General features: G+C 51.3%; 1 protein-coding gene across 39 annotated transcripts in view; it reads left to right on the top strand.

The window, feature by feature from the left end:
• The window catches only part of SPTAN1 (spectrin alpha, non-erythrocytic 1), a 63123-nt gene that overhangs the window by 42606 nt on the left and 723 nt on the right, over positions 1-19794 (top strand). For 8 of the 39 annotated variants that reach the window (XM_072748439.1, XM_072748429.1, XM_072748449.1 and 5 more), the window contains 23 exons: positions 965-1068; positions 1162-1324; positions 1701-1715; positions 3344-3475; positions 3882-4019; positions 4988-5092; positions 7065-7273; positions 8297-8417; positions 8636-8757; positions 9134-9266; positions 10807-10905; positions 12643-12802; positions 13416-13492; positions 14073-14282; positions 14635-14931; positions 15348-15460; positions 15824-15841; positions 17051-17113; positions 18299-18353; positions 18750-18946; positions 19087-19140; positions 19231-19377; positions 19464-19611. In XM_072748439.1, coding sequence (XP_072604540.1) covers positions 965-1068; positions 1162-1324; positions 1701-1715; positions 3344-3475; positions 3882-4019; positions 4988-5092; positions 7065-7273; positions 8297-8417; positions 8636-8757; positions 9134-9266; positions 10807-10905; positions 12643-12802; positions 13416-13492; positions 14073-14282; positions 14635-14931; positions 15348-15460; positions 15824-15841; positions 17051-17113; positions 18299-18353; positions 18750-18946; positions 19087-19140; positions 19231-19377; positions 19464-19611 — 2880 coding nt within the window. Of the gene's footprint in view, positions 1-964; positions 1069-1161; positions 1325-1700; positions 1716-3343; positions 3476-3881; positions 4020-4987; positions 5093-7064; positions 7274-8296; positions 8418-8635; positions 8758-9133; positions 9267-10806; positions 10906-12642; positions 12803-13415; positions 13493-14072; positions 14283-14634; positions 14932-15347; positions 15483-15823; positions 15842-17050; positions 17114-18298; positions 18354-18749; positions 18947-19086; positions 19141-19230; positions 19378-19463; positions 19612-19794 lie in introns of all 39 variants that reach the window. The other 31 variants (XM_072748442.1, XM_072748434.1, XM_072748450.1 and 28 more) reach the window with 7 other exon arrangements.

Here is a 19794-nt window from a genome sequence, read left to right as displayed (position 1 = left end):
GCTCCCTAAAATGAAAATACTTGACATTGATCATGCAAAGGAAGAACGGCCACTTCACCCCCATATCAAGTACCTGTGTGGACTAGGGAAAATGATACGGATATGAACGCCTTTTAAATATTCTAGGTTCTGATACTTCTGAGTTTTAATAATGGGGATGCCACATGGCAAAAAATTACGGTCAAAGCAAGAATGTAAACATGTTGATAAGAAAAGACAGTGCAAGGATCCCTGGGTGGCTCAGCAGTTTAGCGCCTGCCTTCAGCCCAGGGCATGATCCTAGAGTCCAGGGATTGAGTCCCACATCAGGCTCCCTGCATGGAGCCTGCTTCTCCCTCTGCCTGTATCTCTGCCTCTTTCTCTGTAAGTCTCATGAATAAATAAAATCTTAAAAAAAAAAAAAAAGTGCATAAACACTAACAACTTAGGAAGATGGGAACCTTTTTGATTTATAACCCATTTTGTTGAAAATCTAATCTTCGGGACACCTGGGTGGCTCAGTGGTTGAGTGTCTGCCTTTGGCTCAGGGGGTGATCCTGGAGTTCCGGGATCGAGTCCCACATTGTGCTCCCTGCATGAAGCCTGCTTCTCCCTCTGCCTGTGTTTCTGCCTCTCTGTGTGTGTGTCTCATGAATAAATAAATGAAATCTTTAAAAAAAGAAAAGAGAAAATCTAACCCCTTTTTCCCATTCAGCTTGATTTTGTGTATGATAACTCCTGGTGTCATAGCCCCTGTCCCCAGTGTGACCTGGAGTTTTCTTGAGTTAAACTCTACTCTCAGTGGTCGAAATCAAGCTTTCTTCTGGCCTTCTGCTCTCCCCCTTCTAAAGTGTCAGTGTATTCTGATCCCACCACCAGCTAGGTCCCAGGCACCCAGAATAACCACTCTCTTCACAAGACCTGTGGTCCGGGCAAGGCTGAGCTGACCTGCCCACCTTGGCCCCTCGCCTCTGTTTGCCAACAGGAGGAGAAGATTGCCGCCTTGCAGTCCTTTGCTGACCAACTTATTGCTGCCGGCCACTATGCCAAGGGTGACATCTGCAGTCGGCGCAATGAGGTTTTGGACAGGTGGGTGCTGCGTGTGCTCATGGCCCCAAGTGGGAGCCCAGCCCGTCTTGTTCTCAGGGAGGGTCACGTTCAGGCTTGGCTGCACTTTCTCAGGTGGCGACGCCTAAAAGCTCAGATGATCGAGAAGAGATCGAAGCTGGGAGAATCACAAACCCTCCAGCAGTTCAGCCGGGACGTGGATGAGATCGAGGCTTGGATCAGTGAGAAATTACAGACTGCGAGTGATGAGTCATACAAAGACCCCACCAACATCCAGGTGAGCTGAACTGAGTGGCTGGCTACTCATCTCTGAGGCGGCCTCGGTTATGGGGTAGGATTCGGTAAAGAAGGCATCTTTAAAGGGGGCTCTACCTAGTAGAAAACCATTTCCTTGTGTCCATGCTGAAGCCAGTGAAAATTATTATAAGAAGCTGAGCTTGTGGAAAAGTACCACTAAATGATCAGACATGAGAAAGTACTTTTCTCACTGGTCTTCATGGAAGCCATGTCTGCCCTGAAAAGTCTAGAGTCCCCTCTATTAGCTCTCCCCATATGCTGAGCTTCCCAGGGGAAGAGTGAGCTGCTGTTTAATAGCTGATATGTGCATTCACCTCAGTGTACTGAACTCTTGTTATTTTAATTTATTTTTGTAGCTTTCCAAGCTGCTGGTAAGTTTCTGATTTTTTTAAAGAGTTTTAGTTAAATGCGCTCCAGTGTTTGTGTTCTTCTGCATAGATCTTGTTGTGGCCACATGCGGTCAGCTCGTGTCTCCTCATCCACGCTTCTCATTTCTAATGACCCATCACACTCCATTCAAGTGTCCCTGTGGGATTTGGCTTTCTCTGTCGTAATTAGCCTGCAGCCCTGCGCCCCTTCCCCTTTCCCTTTCCCCATGTGTCACTTAGGCAAGTTCTGTACCATGTTTGATTTGGGGGCTGTAGTTAATTGCTGTCTTTCCAGAGGTGCTTCTTTTAAAAAATGGAAACAGTCGGCTTTTTCTGTGTGGACTTCCGCTCACAGTTCCTGGTGGCTGAGGACGGAGGGGTCTAGTGTGGCGTGAGAGTTTTATGATGCACCCAGAGTGCCCAATCCAGAGATGATGGTCCCTGGAGAGGGACAGTTAAGTTGCCTCAGAGAAGCAGACGATCTGTTCCAAATCTGACGGGAACCAGGGTTAAGGAAAAAGGATGTCATTATTCCAGGGGGAGTCAAGGGGACTTTTCAGTAAGAATGTAGCTCACAGATGGAAGAAATAAAGAAACAGAATAAGTGGGGTTTGAACCAAAGAGTGATCAGAGCAAGAAACAGAAGAGGGGAATTGGACTTAGCTCAGGATACTTGGGTATTTGAGACCTGTCTTGGGCTCCAGTGGGGGAGCCCAGAAGGAGGACTCTCGATGTGAGCATCACGCTCAAGCCCAGCGGCTCCATCCTTTGACAGCTGCTGCCCCTGAAATGAAACATTTGATGCAGAATCCTTCCCCAACCATACTGGTTTTTCTTTCTTTTTTTTTTTTTCCCTTTAGTTCTTTCTCCACCAAATAATACTTTCCCCCAAGACCCTGCCTTTCTCACCCAGAATTATGCCATAGCTGTGTCCTTGCACCATGTCTTGTAGCATTTCCCGTATCTCCTGTTTCTTTGTGGTTTCTTAAAATCCCCTTCAGCCCTAGTGTCAGGAGCCTGTCAATCTCGCAGGCCTGTCTTTTCCTAGCAAAAATAATTTCCTACCTGCAGTCAAGCTTGGATTTTGACAGTATCCATGAGTTTTGATTAATGACCGATACTAAATGAGAAGGTGGCCTAAGCCAAGGTCTGCGATAGCCGTAAAGTCTCCTCCCGCCACAGAGGGTCAGCTTGCAGCTGCAGTGATCTAGGCCTCATATGATGAGCGAGCCAGATGGGTCGTATCTGTTAGATCATCTGTCCATGGGGGAGAAGGTCGTGGATAGAAATTGATGTCCCAGTAGGTTAAACACTCCACTTGGCTGCTGGCATTTACTGTAGAATGGTAAAAAGTACATAATTCTTGGGCTCCACTCCCAAGTAGCTAGTCCTGCAGATTGAAGAATTGACTCCATTCACCTGCTCCTGAGCCAGTCCATCTTCATTCTCCCAGCGGACCAATCCCTAAAATACGTCATAAACTCGGTGACTTCCTTCTATGAGCAGTGTTGACACTTGTCCCTGTTCTTTGAGTTTCCTATCACTTACCTTCCTTCTGAGAGTCCCTCATTCCTAAAAAGAGGAAACCTCACAGAACCTGGTTTTGAAAGGTCATCTTTCTGGAATTTTAGAGCAAACACCAGAAGCACCAGGCCTTTGAGGCGGAACTGCATGCCAATGCTGACCGGATCCGCGGGGTCATCGACACGGGCAACTCCCTCATCGAGCGTGGGGCCTGTGCTGGCAGTGAGGATGCTGTCAAGGTATGGTCAATGTAATGACGACTTTGACATACGGCCGTAAGGACGTAAGCAGATTGGGACGTCTGGGTGGTCAGTGGGTTAAGTGTTTGCCTTCAGCTCAGGTCATGATCCTGGGGGCCCAGGATTGAGCTCCGCTTCAGGCTCCCTGCTCAGTGGGGAGTCTGCTTCTCCCTCTTTCTCTGCCCTTTCCCCTGCTTGTGCTTTCTTACTCTCTGTCAGGTTAGTGAATAAAACCTTTAAAAAACGTAAGCAGATTAGGAGACTTCTGCCTACATTACAGATGGGGAGTATTGGTGAGAACCATTCCCATAAGGCTTTTTGCTCTCTCACCATGAATCCTCTGGCTTTAGGAGAAGGGGCTCTTCATGGATTTCACCATGTCTGATCACCCTCTTCTCTTCCCCAGGCCCGGCTGGCTGCCTTAGCTGACCAGTGGCAGTTCCTGGTGCAAAAGTCAGCCGAAAAGAGCCAGAAACTAAAAGAAGCCAACAAGCAGCAGAACTTCAACACTGGAATCAAGGACTTTGACTTCTGGCTTTCTGAGGTAATGGCAGATTTTCCTTCTCACCATCAGAGGATTTCTGGTCCTTCGGGATAACAGGACAGTCAGCAAGCCCCAAACCATGCAAAAAATCAGGGCACCCCTGATGCCCCTTTTCACAGAAATCTTCCTTTCCGCAGAGGAGTCTAATGCTGTAAGAGGTCTATTTGTAGAGGGAATGGATGTTTTGAGAAGAGAGCATACAGATGGGGATTAGACTGTAGCTTCCTCCTCTCCATGGGGAAAGCAAATAGGAAACGATGATAGGGTCTGTGTGGCAGGCAGCTCTAATGAGTCTATGCCCAGATAGAAACCAAAACAGCAGTTAAGTCAGGAAACCAGATTTAGTAGATTTAGTAGAAAATTCAGGAGTACAGAAAGCATAAAGAAACAAATTTTTAGAGACTACTATTAATATTTCTCTCCAGCCTACACATATTTCCATCAACAGTAGTGTAGCCGTATTTTTATAGAGCTGAGCTCAGAATGTAATTTTTCATTAGTCTGTATTGGGCATATTATCCTGATTCTTCCTAAACCTTTGAATAGCTGCGTAAGTTCATCGTAGTCATGCCATGATTTAACCATTCCCATGTTGTTGGACATTCAGGTGTTCCCATCCCAGCTTTTTCATGGCACATCTGCACTGAACATCTTTATGTGTTAATCTTTGCCCCTGCTGCCAGTTCTTTCCTTGGGGGTTCCTCGGAGCCAGATTACTGTGCAGTTTGTACCTCCGTGAAGGTGCTGGGACCTGCCTTGAGTTGTTTTAAGTCTGCATGTGATTGACAGGAAAGGAGGAGAGCTCAGGCTGGGCTGATCCAGGCTGAGTCACTGTGATTGACAAGTTTGTAGCTAGCCAAAGACCCAGCCCAACAACCAGGCCTCCTGGATTTTCCAGAATACCAAATGTGCATTGTATACTCTATGCTCCACGTGATGACCTTCTCCCTTTTCTGTTTCACTGCCAGGTGGAGGCCCTTCTGGCATCTGAGGACTACGGCAAAGACCTGGCTTCTGTGAACAACTTGCTGAAGAAACATCAACTGCTAGAGGCGGACATATCTGCCCATGAGGTGATCAGAGGGGGTGGCCAGGTCCTGCTTGGAACACAACTGTGCCTGACTCCTCAAGGGAACCTGCTACATTTGGGGAAGGAGCGTGGTGTCCCACCCTTCCAGCCACGTTCTCAAACATAGTGGCCTCGGGGCCATTTTATAACCTGTGCTATTATTGAAGGTCCCTGAGGGAGTTTGTTTATGTGGGTTTCATCTATCAGTGTTTACCATTATTAAAAAATCACATTTTAAAAGTTAAATTTTTAAAAGACAATCTCAAAGACTTTTTGTCATTCTCAAAATGACAAAATGATAGACATGGAGAACAGAACAGTGGTAGCCAGGAGTCAGGCACAGGGCTGGGTGGTGGGGCGGGGTACAGCCAGGAAGGGATAGACAAGTCCCTTTGTACTCGCAGAACAATGTGTCTTGATTTGGGTTATGTGAACCACACGTAGGGGAAAATTGTGTGGAACTACATACACCCACGCAGACCTGGATGGGGATGTGCATGAATTTGGTGAAATCTGTGTAAGGTCTGTAGATGCACTAGTGGCCATGTCCTGGTCTTGCTGGTGTGCTATGCAAGCTGCTATGTTGGGGAGAGGCTGGATGAAGGGCACACAGGAGCTGGACTATTTTAACAACTTCTTGTGAGTCTGTAATTATTTCAAATGAAAAATTAAGAATAAAACTGAAAAATTGTATTTACTGAAAGTAATAGTAAGCCCATTATAAATGAACAAAAGTAGCACTTTTTATGAACAATAGCTGTATTTTTTCAAAACCAAAACAATACATAGTAAGAGTGGCATTGGCTGTATTTTGCAAATTTCTTTAACATCTAGCTTAATAAAATACAGCTGGATTCTCATAGCTGCTTCGGAATTTGGGCTGTGGGAGTGTGTCAGATGTGATGAAAACCCAGCCTCCCACAGGGAGTTAGAGAAGGGAGCAGTATTTTCATTCAGATAATCGTGGATACTCTGACACCAGACTCAATGCATGGTAGTTACTTAAAGGTTAGTTGCAAAGTGGACTCTGAGACTCTACCAGTTTTCTTACCATTTAATATTAAAATCTACTGGTCCATCTTAGACATGGATTTTTTTTCCCCCACGCATGATGTTACAAAATCATTTGGAAAACATTGAATTATGTGGGACTTCTAAACATTAGCACCCTTTGTTACGTGTGAGCTCCCACATCACAGCCAGTCTCAACAGGAAAATCTTCATAAACTGAGCTGAGCAGCTGTCACCCTCATGGAGAATGCAGTTCCTTCCAGAAATCTGATTTTTTTTTTTTTTTTTTTTTTTTTTGCTTGAAAGTTCATGTTTTACCAGTAGCAACAGACTGTCTCCTGAAAGCGACAGGTTCACTTTATTCATTCTGAGCAAGTCATTGTCAGACATTGGAGTTTGAATGACCATAGTTTGTCTTCTCATTATTCTCTCAGTGAGGACAGCCTGTGAAAAAGCTGTGAGTTCAGCTCATGACACAGGCTTCTCGGGACTGTCCCTGAACTTGAGTATGCAGCAGAAGTGCTTTGTGCATCTCCCATTTTGCCACACAGGGTATTAACATCAACATGTACTTTAGGATGGATATTCAATAAAATTAACAACTTCTGCTTTTATAAGGATGTCCTTAAGCGAAAGAGCATTTTTACAGAGGGTGGGTGCCAGTGAATTAATCAGATTCCTGCTGGCATGATGTGCCACTGTCTTGAGCTGTGGCATCAGCACCCCCACCACAGATGTTGTACCACGAGCAGATGTCCATACAATGAAAAAGGCAGACAAGATCTATGTGTCATGACAAAAATAATTTTGATCTCTCAGAACCCCGGGGATCCACATATTATACTTTGAGAGAACATCAGCAGATTCAACCTGTCAGTGAAGAATTCAAAGTTCTTATTTGCAAGCAGATACTCAGGGAAGACCCAGGTTCCTCATCCCTCCTGTTGTGTCCCCTGCTGCCCCAGGATCGCCTGAAGGACCTGAATAGCCAAGCAGACAGCCTGATGACCAGCAGTGCCTTCGACACCTCCCAAGTGAAGGATAAGCGGGACACCATCAATGGTCGTTTCCAGAAGATCAAGAATATGGCGGCCTCCCGGCGAGCCAGGCTGAATGAATCCCATCGCCTACACCAGTTCTTCCGGGACATGGATGATGAGGAGTCCTGGATCAAGTATGTATCCTTGGGACTCTGCATTCTGGGTCCTCTGGGATGCCTGTTGAACCTCTGATGGCAGGCACTGGCAGCCACAGGCTGAGTGGGAGTCCAGAGCCCCTGGCTGCTTGGCCGTGAGGTTTCGCTCTCTCCAAGACAGGGAAGTGTAGCAGAACCTGCTGGGCTGGGTCCCTGCTCTGCCGCATGCTCACCATGGGACACCTTGGCTTCCTCTGATGCCTGAGTCTGCAGTGATAGGGCCATTGATGGCCTCCACATGGTAGCAGTACACGACAATGGAGCTAGACTTTGTCTAGACCCTGCCCTGGGATCCCCAGGGAGATAAGTGAGTGCCCATCTGGAAAAGATAGCCTGGTGTCCTAGGCAGGATCAGTCCTCAAGGGAAGAAGAGTTGTTTTTCGTCCCTTCCATTGCAGTCAGAGTTGTCATAGCATTTTTAAACACCCCATTTTTAAGGACAAAGTCCTGTCTCTCTTTTGTTTTTTTTTTAATTTTTTTATTTATTATTTATGATGGTCACACAGAGAGAGAGAGGGGGGCAGAGACATAGGCAGAGGGAGAAGCAGGCTCCATGCACCGGGAGCCCGATGTGGGATTCGATCCCGGGTCTCCAGGATCGCGCCCTGGGCCAAAGGCAAGCGCTAAACCGCTGCACCACCCAGGGATCCCAAAGTCCTGTCTCTTATTCCTCACTTCCGTAAAAAATTCTCTATGTATCTTTATGTGTTTTTACGTGTGATGCCTGCATGTTTGGTAAAGTAGGGTTGGTAGGGCAACACCACTAGCGCCTCCTTGTTTTTCAGCATACCCTGACCGGTAGGTGTTCCTCGATACATCCGTGGATGCTCCTCATTTGGGAAATAAAGGCTTTTTTTTTTCCAGAAGACTGACAAGGATTTTTGTGGAGTGATTGGTAGATGTAGGTGCAGGATGTCATGGGGTCTGGAGACATCACAACTCTTGACCAAACCTGTCCAGTCGAAAGCACAGGGGTGCAGGGTGTCTCTCTGTGTTGTCCAGGGAGAAAAAGTTGCTGGTGAGCTCAGAGGACTATGGCCGAGACCTTACAGGAGTTCAGAACCTGAGGAAGAAACACAAGCGGCTGGAGGCGGAACTGGCTGCCCATGAGCCAGCGATCCAGGTGAGGGGGTCTTTCCCAGCTGAGAGGGCCGTGGGCACCCAGTGGGCCCACATGACATACAGAGAAACCCTTTGCTCTCATTCATTCCACTGTGAGTTGCAGTGTCTATGACCCCTCGTTCTAAACCCAGAGAAGTTGTGGGTTCCATGCTGAGGCCTTTTCCTGGACATGTCTAGAAGCAGGTGATAGCTGTTAATCTAATCCTTCTTGCCTGTCAGGGTGTCCTGGATACTGGGAAGAAGCTGTCTGATGACAATACCATTGGCAAGGAGGAGATTCAGCAGCGTCTGGCCCAGTTCGTGGAGCACTGGAAGGAGCTGAAGCAGCTGGCGGCAGCTCGGTGACTGGCCAGGGGAGGGAGCACTTGTCCTGCTTGTGGATGTAGCACGAGTGGCCAGGCTCAGCTTCCAGGCCCTCCTGTCACCTCCTGGGCCCTTTTTCTGGGCGTGCAGGGACCACAGTTGGCTTGCTTCAGAGCCACCCTGACAGGCCCATGTTAGGCTGGTCCGGTTATGTGGATCTGAACCCAGAAGATGGTTCTGGAATTTGATGTGTGAACAACACTGTCTCTGCTTCATATTACAGAGAAGGTTCAATGGAACCAATCACTTCCATACTTGTCAGGAGTATTTTTAAGCACATGTTAGCTATCGGAATTAAAGTTTGACAATATTAATGGTCTTTTGGTTTGGTTTTTTCCTGTCTCCTGTAATTAGGGGTCAGCGGCTAGAGGAGTCCTTGGAGTATCAGCAGTTTGTAGCCAATGTGGAAGAAGAAGAAGCCTGGATTAATGAGAAGATGACCCTGGTAGCCAGTGAGGATTATGGAGACACGCTTGCCGCTATCCAGGTCAGAGAAACTGGCACAGCCCCGCTGCTTTGTTTACCGGCTGGCAGCCTCGGTCTCCCTGGTTAGTCACAGTCTTCCAGATCTCAGGCTAGAGATGGTGCCCCTCTGGCCAAACATGGTGCAGCCAGCAGCCCTGGGGCCTAGGGGCTGCTGCCACCATGCACCCTCGGCTGGGGGTAGAGGGTGGGAGGTACCACAACAGGAATTACTGCCCTTTGGTTCTGGAGGCTGCAAGTCTGTAATCAAGGTACAGGCAGGGCCTCGCTCTCTGAAACTTCTAGGGAAGGCTCATTCCTGACTCGTCCAGCTTCTCCCTGGCATTCCTTGGCTTGTGGCGGCATCATTGTGGTCTCTGCCTCTGCTTTTCATGGCTCTTCCCTCTGGGTGTCTGCCTGCGACTTTTTCTCCGGGCGAGTCTGCGTCCAGAGTTCCCTCTTAGATACATATCATCCTGGATTAGATCCCACCCCAGTGACCTCATCTGAACATCTTAAGTTGATTATATCTGCGCCTTCCACATTTGTTAGGTGGCAGGGGTTAGGATGTCATTTTGGGGGACACACCTCAGCTTGTGCCCTAAGTACACAGGGTAGTTGTGGTTACTTGACGACCCTTCTGGCAGCAGGTGTCTTGTTCCTCGAGGCTATGCTGCTTTTGAGCAGGGCCACTTGCCCTGCTGAGCCAAGGCAGAGTAGCAGACCAAGAGAACCACACTGATGTCACAGCACAACTCTATTCCCCTCCTCCTGCCTCCAGCAGCCTTGCCCATCTTCCGTAGGCAGCATTCAAAATGGCAGAAGCAGAAGCTTCGAGGCCTATCCTCAGATGTCACACCACATGATCTGCACTGCATTCTGTTGGAGTGATTGCAAGCAGCCAGGGGCCACCAGCTGGATGAACAGCCTCCCCTTTTGCTGGGAGGAGCCACACCTTGTGGTAGAATATTCCCAAATCTGGGCCAACAGCTGTGGAGGCAGAGTCTGCATTCCCAAGAGTCTGGGTAGCCTCTGAGCCATGTTCTCGGAGTGGGTGTCCTGTTCGGCTGGTTGAAGTGCTTCATGTGGCTTAGATGGAGAGATTTCCCCTCCTCTGCATGATCCCTTTCCCGGGAAGCCCACATGGAAGCATTTCTGGGCCTTCCTGTACTGAGGAGAGGACCACTAGGAAGGTCCCCTGGAAGCTGTACTCAGGGGAAACCTGCTAGACTTTGTCTTAAGCTTGCTTGGTGTTTTCTGTATGGTCTCCTAGAGAGGGGAAGCAGGGCACTGTAGCGGTTGATTAGTGAGAGCTTAGCGCCTTCAGAACTTCTTCCTGGACGGCCCTTCTCAAGCTCAGGCCCCTGCCAGTTACTCTTGCTGCATCCAGGTTTTACCACCTTTGTCATAACTTACCTACTTTGGCCCCTATGGTCCTAGCCCTTGGCTAGACTGGGGCACATCTGAAGGCTGGCACCTTACAGCCTAAATGCCCTCTGTCCCTGCTGCCTGACTGGCCAGCATATGCAGGCTTTCAGCTGCTGGCCTCTCTGCTTCCACTCCAGGGCTTACTGAAGAAACATGAAGCTTTTGAGACAGACTTCACTGTGCACAAGGATCGTGTGAACGACGTCTGCAGTAATGGACAAGACCTCATCAAGAAGGTAAGCCTGGCCTGCTGGTAGGGTGCTCCCATCCCATGCTGGCATTCATCTTCCTGGAATAGTCACCCAAGAAAGATTTGCATGGAGTCCAGGAGCAGTTCCACTCCCAGATGTCTGAAGAAGAGAAAGATTGTGATTAATTGGATGCCTCCCCCTTTCCAAAGCCAGTCAGCAAAGTTACTTTGCAGCACTTAAATTTTCTGCCTTAAGCAGGGAAGCAGGGATCCCTGGGTGGCGCAGCGGTTTGGCGCCTGCCTTTGGCCCAGGGCGCGATCCTGGAGACCCGGGATCGAATCCCACATCGGGCTCCCAGTGCATGGAGCCTGCTTCTCCCTCTGCCTGTGTCTCTGCCTCTCTCTCTCTCTCTCTCTCTCTCTCACTGTGTGCCTATCATAAGTAAATAAAAAAATTAAAAAAAAAAAAAAAAAAAGCAGGGAAGCATCCCAGCTTGTTCTTCAGCGAAACCCCACAAAACCGTTGTCTTAGTTTCTTTCTCAGGTAGTATAAGCTCTCAATAGTAGTTGAAAATACAGGAAAAATTTAAAATACCACCAGAAGGATCGATCCCTAGTAAGGCTTTCATGCCTAACCTTCCCTACTCTGCATGTAGAGCCACCCCTACACAGGATAGTTTCCGTTCCGCAACATTGCTCAACAAAGCCTGGCTGCTGTCCAGGATGTTTTGGAAATGAATGTCATAATATCACAAGGTTCGTTTTGTTCAAACGGCCCCTGACCAAGAAAGCAGATGGGAAGGGGTCTTGGGGCTTTCTCCCCAGCAATGAAGTCAAGTCACTGGCACGTTGGCATTCCAGACTAAACATGGTGCTGCCCTTGGCCCCAAGTTAGTCACCGCTGATCACTTAGGTGCAGTGACAAATATTCAGTACCGCAGAACAAGCAACTTTTAACCACTATAATTTTCTGTTGCAAACATAACTGGTAGATAAGATTCTCATCACAGGATTTGCTCTAATAAGCATAGCTTCAAGACCAGAGAGTTGGTCATAACAGGTAACAGTATGTTCCAGTTCATGTTCACTAGAGAGCTTTTCCCCTTGCCCTTATAGGCAGATAAGATAACATGAAGCTAATTTCCAGTCCAGACCTCATACAGGTAGAGATGAGGCCTGTGTATGACCGCTACGCACACACAGCCCTGCCTCGCGGTCTCTGTCTTTTCCACGTGTGCGGTGACCAGTCTGTGAATATTCTGCACCTTCCAGCAGAGAGCCCAGTGCTTTACCTTCAGGAACAGTCTGTTTCCTCGAGTTTCTCTCTGAATTCTAAGCTGACTTGTGTGTATTTTCAAATACAGTTATGTTGAGACAAAATCCAAGTGTTTGGGGCTTAAGAATTTTCAGGTCCACTTTTTCTGAACTGTTTTTATTGCTTACATGTAGGAGCCATTGTTTGAATGCGTAGCATTTTATTTATTTATTAAGTCTTAGCTATGTGTTTTCTATTTTTTTTTTGCGATCAGATGTATTAATGAGCACATCATGATATTCCAGCTCGTTCCTTGTTACTTCCTTAGGATCCATTCCCGTCAGTGAAATTGTTGGCATTCATCCTTTCAAGGCTTTTACTCTCTGTTCTCCACCCCCCTGGCAGCGGGTGGGGGGTGCAGGGCCTGCCTTTTAGCACTGGAGAACCTTCCCTGGCAGGCAGGCCTTGGATTAGCTAGCATGGCAGGAGGTGGGGCTGACCAGAGTGTGCCTTCTCTTTGTGGCCTAGAACAATCACCACGAGGAGAACATCTCTTCAAAGATGAAGGGCTTGAATGGCAAAGTGTCAGACTTGGAGAAAGCTGCTGCCCAGAGGAAGGCCAAGCTTGAGGAGAACTCGGCCTTCCTTCAGTTCAACTGGAAGGCTGATGTAGTGGAATCCTGGATCGGTGAGTGCTGCCCCACCCGGCCTGGCCCCAGTCTCTCTGCCTCCCCAGGCCAGGAAGACTATTCCAGAGCCATAGCTGTCTGTTTCCTAAGCAGTTGGTTTTCTTCTCCAGAGAAGAGATGGATCTAATGCGGGCATATCAGAACAAGAGGCCGTGTCCCTGTGACTGAGAACAGGGGCCCCCATTGTGCTCGGCACTGGGCCGGCACCAGTGTCAACAAAACAAAAACCATTAATACCTGGGAGGAGCAATAAGCATCATAGCACAAACAAAATGGCACAGCAGCAGACCCCCAGTGGTGCCGCTGCCCAAAAGCCCAGGTCCAGGGTACAATCCAGCTCCCAAGGCGGGTGGAGCTGGACTCTGATGTCAGCACCCTGTGACCCTGGTGATTGCTGTTACATAAGTGGTAGTTGAAGCATGTCTAGGATGAGCTGGAAGCGGGGCCTGGGCTGCAGGGAGGAAGGAGCCAGCTAGGGGGGGGTCAGAGCCCACTCTTAGGAATCCCGGGATGTAAACATCAGCCAGGTGATAGCATGCCTCGGTTTTTATCTTCTTAATTCACGTCACTGTGTCAAGAAGGCTGATTTGCTTCCCCTGCATGGTTTCCTAGGTGAGAAGGAAAACAGCCTGAAGACAGACGATTATGGCCGAGACCTGTCCTCCGTGCAGACTCTCCTCACCAAACAGGTCAGTTGTGGTCTCTTTGTTGATTGACTGCAATGTATGCAAATAGCACCTCCTGGTAGATGAACAGTGGGTGGCATCTTTCATTAAGAAAGGCCCTAAGGACTCAGCAGTGAGAAAGATAGTTCTGGTCCTCAGCTTCCAGACTAAGCCTGTGCTTAGCCTTCCAGTGCTACAGCTTGATAGGTGCTCAGAGGGTGGAGTGCAGCAGAACGTGCTGTGGACTTAACACCCAGAGCTGTCTGACTTGGATTCCAGCAAGCAGTGGTTGATGGGGAAGGTCTTTCCAGAGAAGATGCATCTAAGCTAGATCGTGAAGGGCTAACTGCAGGTGGTCAGGGGGTGGGAGGCAGGAGTTCATTCTAGGGAGAGGCAGTGGGGAGAGTGTGCATGTGTAGGGAGCCCCGTACCTCAGTCTGTGGTGGGCAGGGGGCGGGAGGATGTCAGGAGAAGGGACTCTGGGCTGTCTGGCTTGGGCAGCTGGATGAACAGACTCTGGTGCCATCAAGCTGTGGCTCCCAGAAAGGGTGAGTTCTACCTTTCCTGGAGACCCTACAGATGAGTGTACTGCTCTTTGTTCCAGGAAACTTTTGACGCTGGTCTACAGGCCTTCCAGCAGGAGGGCATTGCCAACATCACTGCCCTCAAAGATCAGCTGCTGGCCGCCAAGCACATTCAGTCAAAGGCCATTGAAGCCCGGCACGCCTCTCTCATGAAGAGATGGAGCCAGCTTCTGGCCAACTCGGCCACCCGCAAGAAGAAGCTGCTGGAGGCACAGAGTCACTTCCGCAAGGTAAGGGTGGGCCCTGCAAGAGCTCACCCAGCCCGCTGTGCAGGGCCAGCAAACCCAATTCCTGTCTGTGCGCCCTGGCCAACTGCAGGGAGGTTCTGCACGGGGCAGGGGTCAGCCTGAACCAAGCAGCAGAGGGCCATTCTGAAGCACCCAGGACAGATGAGCTCATCTATAGCAAGGGGAAAGAAAGGGTCGCGAGGGAAGAAAGGCCTTTTGAGAAGTGGAATTGGGAGCACCCCATCTTGACCCAGATGCCCCAGAAACTACCCCTGCCTTTCCCATCCTTTGTCCACCCCCACCCCCAGGCCTCCAGCACTGGCGCCTGCCCTAACTCAGGCTGCTCTGCTTTCAGGTGGAAGACCTCTTCCTGACCTTTGCCAAAAAGGCATCGGCCTTCAACAGCTGGTTTGAAAACGCCGAAGAGGATCTGACTGATCCTGTGCGTTGCAACTCCCTGGAGGAGATCAGAGCTCTGCGTGAGGCCCACGACGCCTTCCGCTCATCCCTCAGCTCTGCCCAGGCCGACTTCAGCCAGCTGGCTGAGCTGGACCGCCAGATCAAGAGCTTCCGTGTGGCCTCTAACCCCTACACCTGGTTCACCATGGAGGCCCTGGAGGAGACATGGAGGAACCTGCAGAAGATCATCAAGGTGCCCGGGGCTGTCTGTTGGGAGCTCAGGGCCAGCGGGGCTGCAGGGGGTCCATTGTCTCTTCCAGAAGTGACAGCGGGTGCCAGCTGGCAGCCTACACAGAACTATCCATCACTCACTTCCTATCACCTCTCACCAGAGTTCTCGGGGGGGGGGGGGGGGGGGGGGGGTTGTGAGCACCTGGGAAACAGAGGGTTCTGAGCTCCCTGAGGGTCTCTCAGGCTCCTCCTCTGGGTTGACATCAACACCCGGTCCTCCCTGCCCCACAAAGCGGTGGTTTCTGGTCATGCTTAGCTTCCAGAAACTGACGTCATAGGGCCACTGGTCCGTTATCCCGACGGCAGACCGTCCCCCTCCCACATCCATCTGGGAAGGACAGGTCCTAGTGACACAGCCTTGCCTCCTCTGGGCCCTAGGAGCGGGAGCTGGAGCTGCAAAAGGAGCAGCGGCGACAGGAGGAGAATGACAAGCTACGCCAGGAGTTCGCCCAGCACGCTAACGCCTTCCACCAGTGGATACAGGAAACCAGGTGTCCACTGTGGCTCCAGGGGGTGGGGCGCCCTGCGGGAAACTGGTGGGCACACTTGCAAGAGGGAAAGAAGGGTTAGGGCGCACCCTGGTCCTGGTTGCCCTGTAGGGTGGGCATAGTTCTCAAAAGTACTTTTCCCAAAGGTGGAGGGTGCTAGGTGTCCTGGATTGGGTGGGGACTGGGTGTGGCCGGCGGTCCGTGTTCAGCATCTCGGTGACACGTGGAGCAGAGTTGGATTCAGCGTGGGTACTGATTTCTTTGTTTTGTTTTTCTTTTTTCTCGTGTCTCTCTGTCCCCCACCTCCTGACTGCTGCTGTCTGGACACCACCTTGTCTTGCGGCTGCTTGGATCCCATCTGCACAGAACATATCTCCTCGATGGGTTAATATTGTCTTCTTGTTTCTCCGGGCTCGTGGTGTGGTGGTGTCTCGTGTGCTTGTCCCCTGCCCTCGGTCCCCATATGGTCTGGCTTGCAGAGGATCCCAGGACGGGCCTTCCTGCCCCAGGCGGGCTGCACACCTCCCCTGTCCCTCTCTTGCCCCACCTCTGTCCCTGTCCCCCCTATGAGGAGTGCGTGCCTTGCCCCACAGCACACAGCACATGGTCCTTGACAGCCTATGGTCTGGGGAAGGGAGCCACTCCCACCTGCCTATTCAGATTCAATGGGTTCTCTCAGGTAGGGACTGTGACCAAGCCAGAGGGCCAGGGCTGGAGTCCAAAGCCTCTGAGAATCCCCATGCTTGTTCAGCCGTTGGGATTTCTCTGGACTTCTCTTCTGCCTCTTCCCCCCGTGTGTCCAGTGGGGCCATACTTAGCTCCTAGGAGGTCATGGTCATGAAGGAGGAGATTCAGCTGGTGCAGTGAGTCTCCAGCTGTGCACGACCCTTCCCCCAGGGCCCCACACCCCAGTGTTCCAGGGGAAGGGGAAGAGCATCATTTGCCCTAATAGAAGGCAGCACTGCCTGGGGTCTTGAGTGATGGAGAGATGAGGCTTTGGAGGAGCCCAGGAGAAGCAGGGCGGCCCTGCCCAGTCCAGTCCTGGGAGCGGCCTCTCCTAGAGTCTTTGGCCTCTGCCAGGCCCATGTAAAGCCATGGTTGGGAAAGGGCGACCCCAGTGGCTTAGACCAGTGCTCCCGGGGTTCTGCAGACAGTAGCTGGGGTGTCTGAGTGCGGTACTGGGAGAAGCAGGTGCCTGCTGCCGCCACCACCTGTGCTGAAGGCAGAGGGGGTGGGATTGAGGGGGGTCGCAGTTTCTAGCTTGAGTTCATTAGCCACCTGGCCTCCGCTCCCCTCCCCAGCCCCATGGCTGTGTCTGCCCATCTGGTCTTGTCTCCGTGGGTGCCATGCTCCCCTTCCCACATGGCTCCTCCCTAGCCCCGTCCCGTCTTGCTTGGTCCCAGTGTGAGCTGCCCCGAGGCCACCTGTTGTCCCTGCGGCCGGCGGCCCAGCCCCACCAGGTCCCTCTGCCTGGGCGCCAGGTTGCCCCGCCTGTGCACTGCCAGCTTGGGCCTTGTGGCGCGTGTCTGTCTCGGTCTGCTCTTGCCTGCCCGTGCCTTCGGTGTATTCATTTGGTTTCTTTTCTTTGACTAGCATAGCGTATCGTCGGGTCATTCGTGTCTATCAGTATGAAGTTGGGGATGATCTGTCTGGAAGGTTTTTCTCCTCTTATTTCTCTCTTATCTCACTGTGGTTTTACCAATGCACTCTTGACTTCCCCAGGCGGCTCCGCTTTCTGACTAACCCACCGCCCTCGGCCGCTTGGGAAGGAGGGGTGTGTCCTCCTCCCACTGCACCAGCACCCAGCCTCCTGCCCCCGGGTCCTAGGGGTGTGGCTTTTCCCGGGGGGACATGGCGTGACTGTGAGTCTGATCTGCTGGGGTAGGAGGAAGCTGGTGCCTTGCCTTGCTCGAGCACTTTGAACTTGGGGACATTTCATAGCTAGCCCTGGCTCGCAGGGTGCCGCAGGGGTAGGCAGGGGCCCATGTGGGTGCAGGGGAGGCTGGGCCAAAATCCCAAGACATGCGCACAGTGTGACTCATCCCTGCACGTAACCCCAACTTGTTTGTTGTCTTCGTTCACTGGTGGCCTTCTGTGACGTCACACTGTAACGTTGGGAAGATGGCTCCCTGGGGCATCCCTGCTCTTCAGAACTTGGCCCTGGGAGCCTTGAGCCTGACTGTCTCATGGAGCCTGAAACTGGGGCCTAACTGCAGTCACTTCCCTTCTTTGGGCAGTAGAAACACTTTCAAAACCCAAATCTGGTGGTCATAATCTCTTAGCATCCCGGCTTTTTGTCTGAGGGGTCATCTGACTGCATCTCCTCCACGGCTGTCCCACCCTAGAATGTGACTTCCCTCCTCAGGAACATGCAGGAGACTCCAGGGATTTTCTGGGGGGTGGCTCTCCATTTGTCAGCCTCTCCTCCCTAAGGTGTCCAGGTGGCAGAGTTGTACAGAGCAGCTTTCTCCCCAGTGGCTGCAGCAGGCGGGCATGCTGTCAGGCCCATGGAGGAACCTCAGCTCAGTTCCTCAGGCACCTTTCAGGGCGTAGCTTGGGCCTAAGGAGCCACATGAGAAAGGATCCTAGCCCAGGAGAGGCTGTGTGGGACTTGGCCCTGGCCCCCCAGTTGGGCCTTTGGACAGGTGGCACACCACCTGGGGCAGTAGTGTCCTGTCTGTGGAGCAGGAGAAATACAACCTGCCCTCCCTTGCTCCCAGGGCCACTTCGGAAAAGATAGCTTCCTAGTAAATTAAAAAATAAAAAGTCATGGTTATCTGGGGATGGTTGATTTTGAGCTCATGACCAGGCCGTCTTGCCTCACTGTCCTCTTGTGTTTAGGTCCTGCATGGTGGAAGAATCCGGGACCCTGGAATCCCAGCTTGAGGCTACCAAAGTAAGTGCCCCTACAGCTCCCTGCCGGGTGTGCTGAGGCCCTCCATCCTAGCATCCTCAGCAGCCTGCCTGGTTTAACTGGTTTAAGGATAGGCAGGAAGTAGGCTGGGTAGGTATCCTTTTCTCCTTAGCATAAAGCAGCACAGGACCCCATCATCTTAAAGAAGGTCTTTTGTCTCAGACAATTGCCACCCAGTCTTACTTGCAAACAGAGGAACCTTTGGTTTAGTGTGTTTTCCTGGCAGTCTGCCCCTGGTTTGTGATGGAGGCTGTTGGATTTGACCTCACACCATCCCACACAGCCCCACAGGCTGGGAGGGCCTCTCAAACAGGCTCTGGGGCCTGCTGTCGGAGGTAAGAGCCCCTGTTGCCTACATCCTTGCTCCCCCATCTGTAGCGCAAGCACCAGGAGATTCGAGCCATGAGAAGTCAGCTCAAAAAGATTGAGGACCTGGGGGCTGCCATGGAGGAGGCCCTGATTCTGGATAACAAGTATACAGAGCACAGCACCGTGGGCCTGGCCCAGCAGTGGGACCAGCTCGACCAGCTGGGCATGCGCATGCAGCACAACCTGGAGCAGCAGATCCAGGCCAGGTACCTGCCCCAGTCGAGCAATACGGGCTATGGAGGAGGAGGTCTCAGATGCCTGACCCCGGGTACCCCCAGGGTCTGGCAGTCACTTTCCTGGGATGGAACAGAATGAGCCACCTGTTGACTCCTGCCTGTTCTTTTAGGAACACAACAGGAGTGACGGAGGAGGCCCTAAAAGAATTCAGCATGATGTTTAAGTGAGTATGGCCTCCCCAGGCCAAAAGGCAGGGGACTCAGCAGGCTCAGCCCCGGGGCCCCTGCTGAGTAGCCCTCCATTTGTGTGGCAGACACTTCGACAAGGACAAGTCAGGCCGGCTGAACCACCAAGAGTTCAAGTCCTGCCTGCGCTCCCTGGGTTATGACCTGCCCATGGTGGAGGAAGGGGAGCCTGACCCCGAGTTTGAGGCAATCCTAGACACCGTGGATCCAAACAGGTGAGCCAGAGGGGAGGGTAGTAGAAGTGGCTCTGCCTCCAGCTCCTCCCGCATTCTCCTGGCTTACTGCGCATGCCCCTCTCCAGGGATGGCCACGTCTCCCTGCAAGAGTACATGGCCTTCATGATCAGCCGTGAAACGGAGAACGTTAAATCCAGTGAGGAGATTGAGAGCGCCTTCCGGGCCCTGAGCTCCGAGGGAAAGCCCTACGTGACCAAGGAGGAGCTGTATCAGGTCTGGGGCTCTACATCTCTGCCCTGGGGATGGGGCTGGAGGTTTCCTTTGAAAAGTAAAACCTGGGATCCCCGGGTGGCTCAGCGGTTTAGTGCCTACCTTTGGCCCAGGGCGAGATCCTAGAGTCCCAGGATCAATTGCTGCATCAGGCTCCCTGCATGGAGCCTGCTTCTCTCTCTGCCT

Source organism: Vulpes vulpes, chromosome 2, assembly GCF_048418805.1.
Source record: "Vulpes vulpes isolate BD-2025 chromosome 2, VulVul3, whole genome shotgun sequence".
Lineage (NCBI taxonomy): Eukaryota > Metazoa > Chordata > Mammalia > Carnivora > Canidae > Vulpes > Vulpes vulpes.
This window is presented reverse-complemented; position numbering and strand designations above follow the sequence as displayed.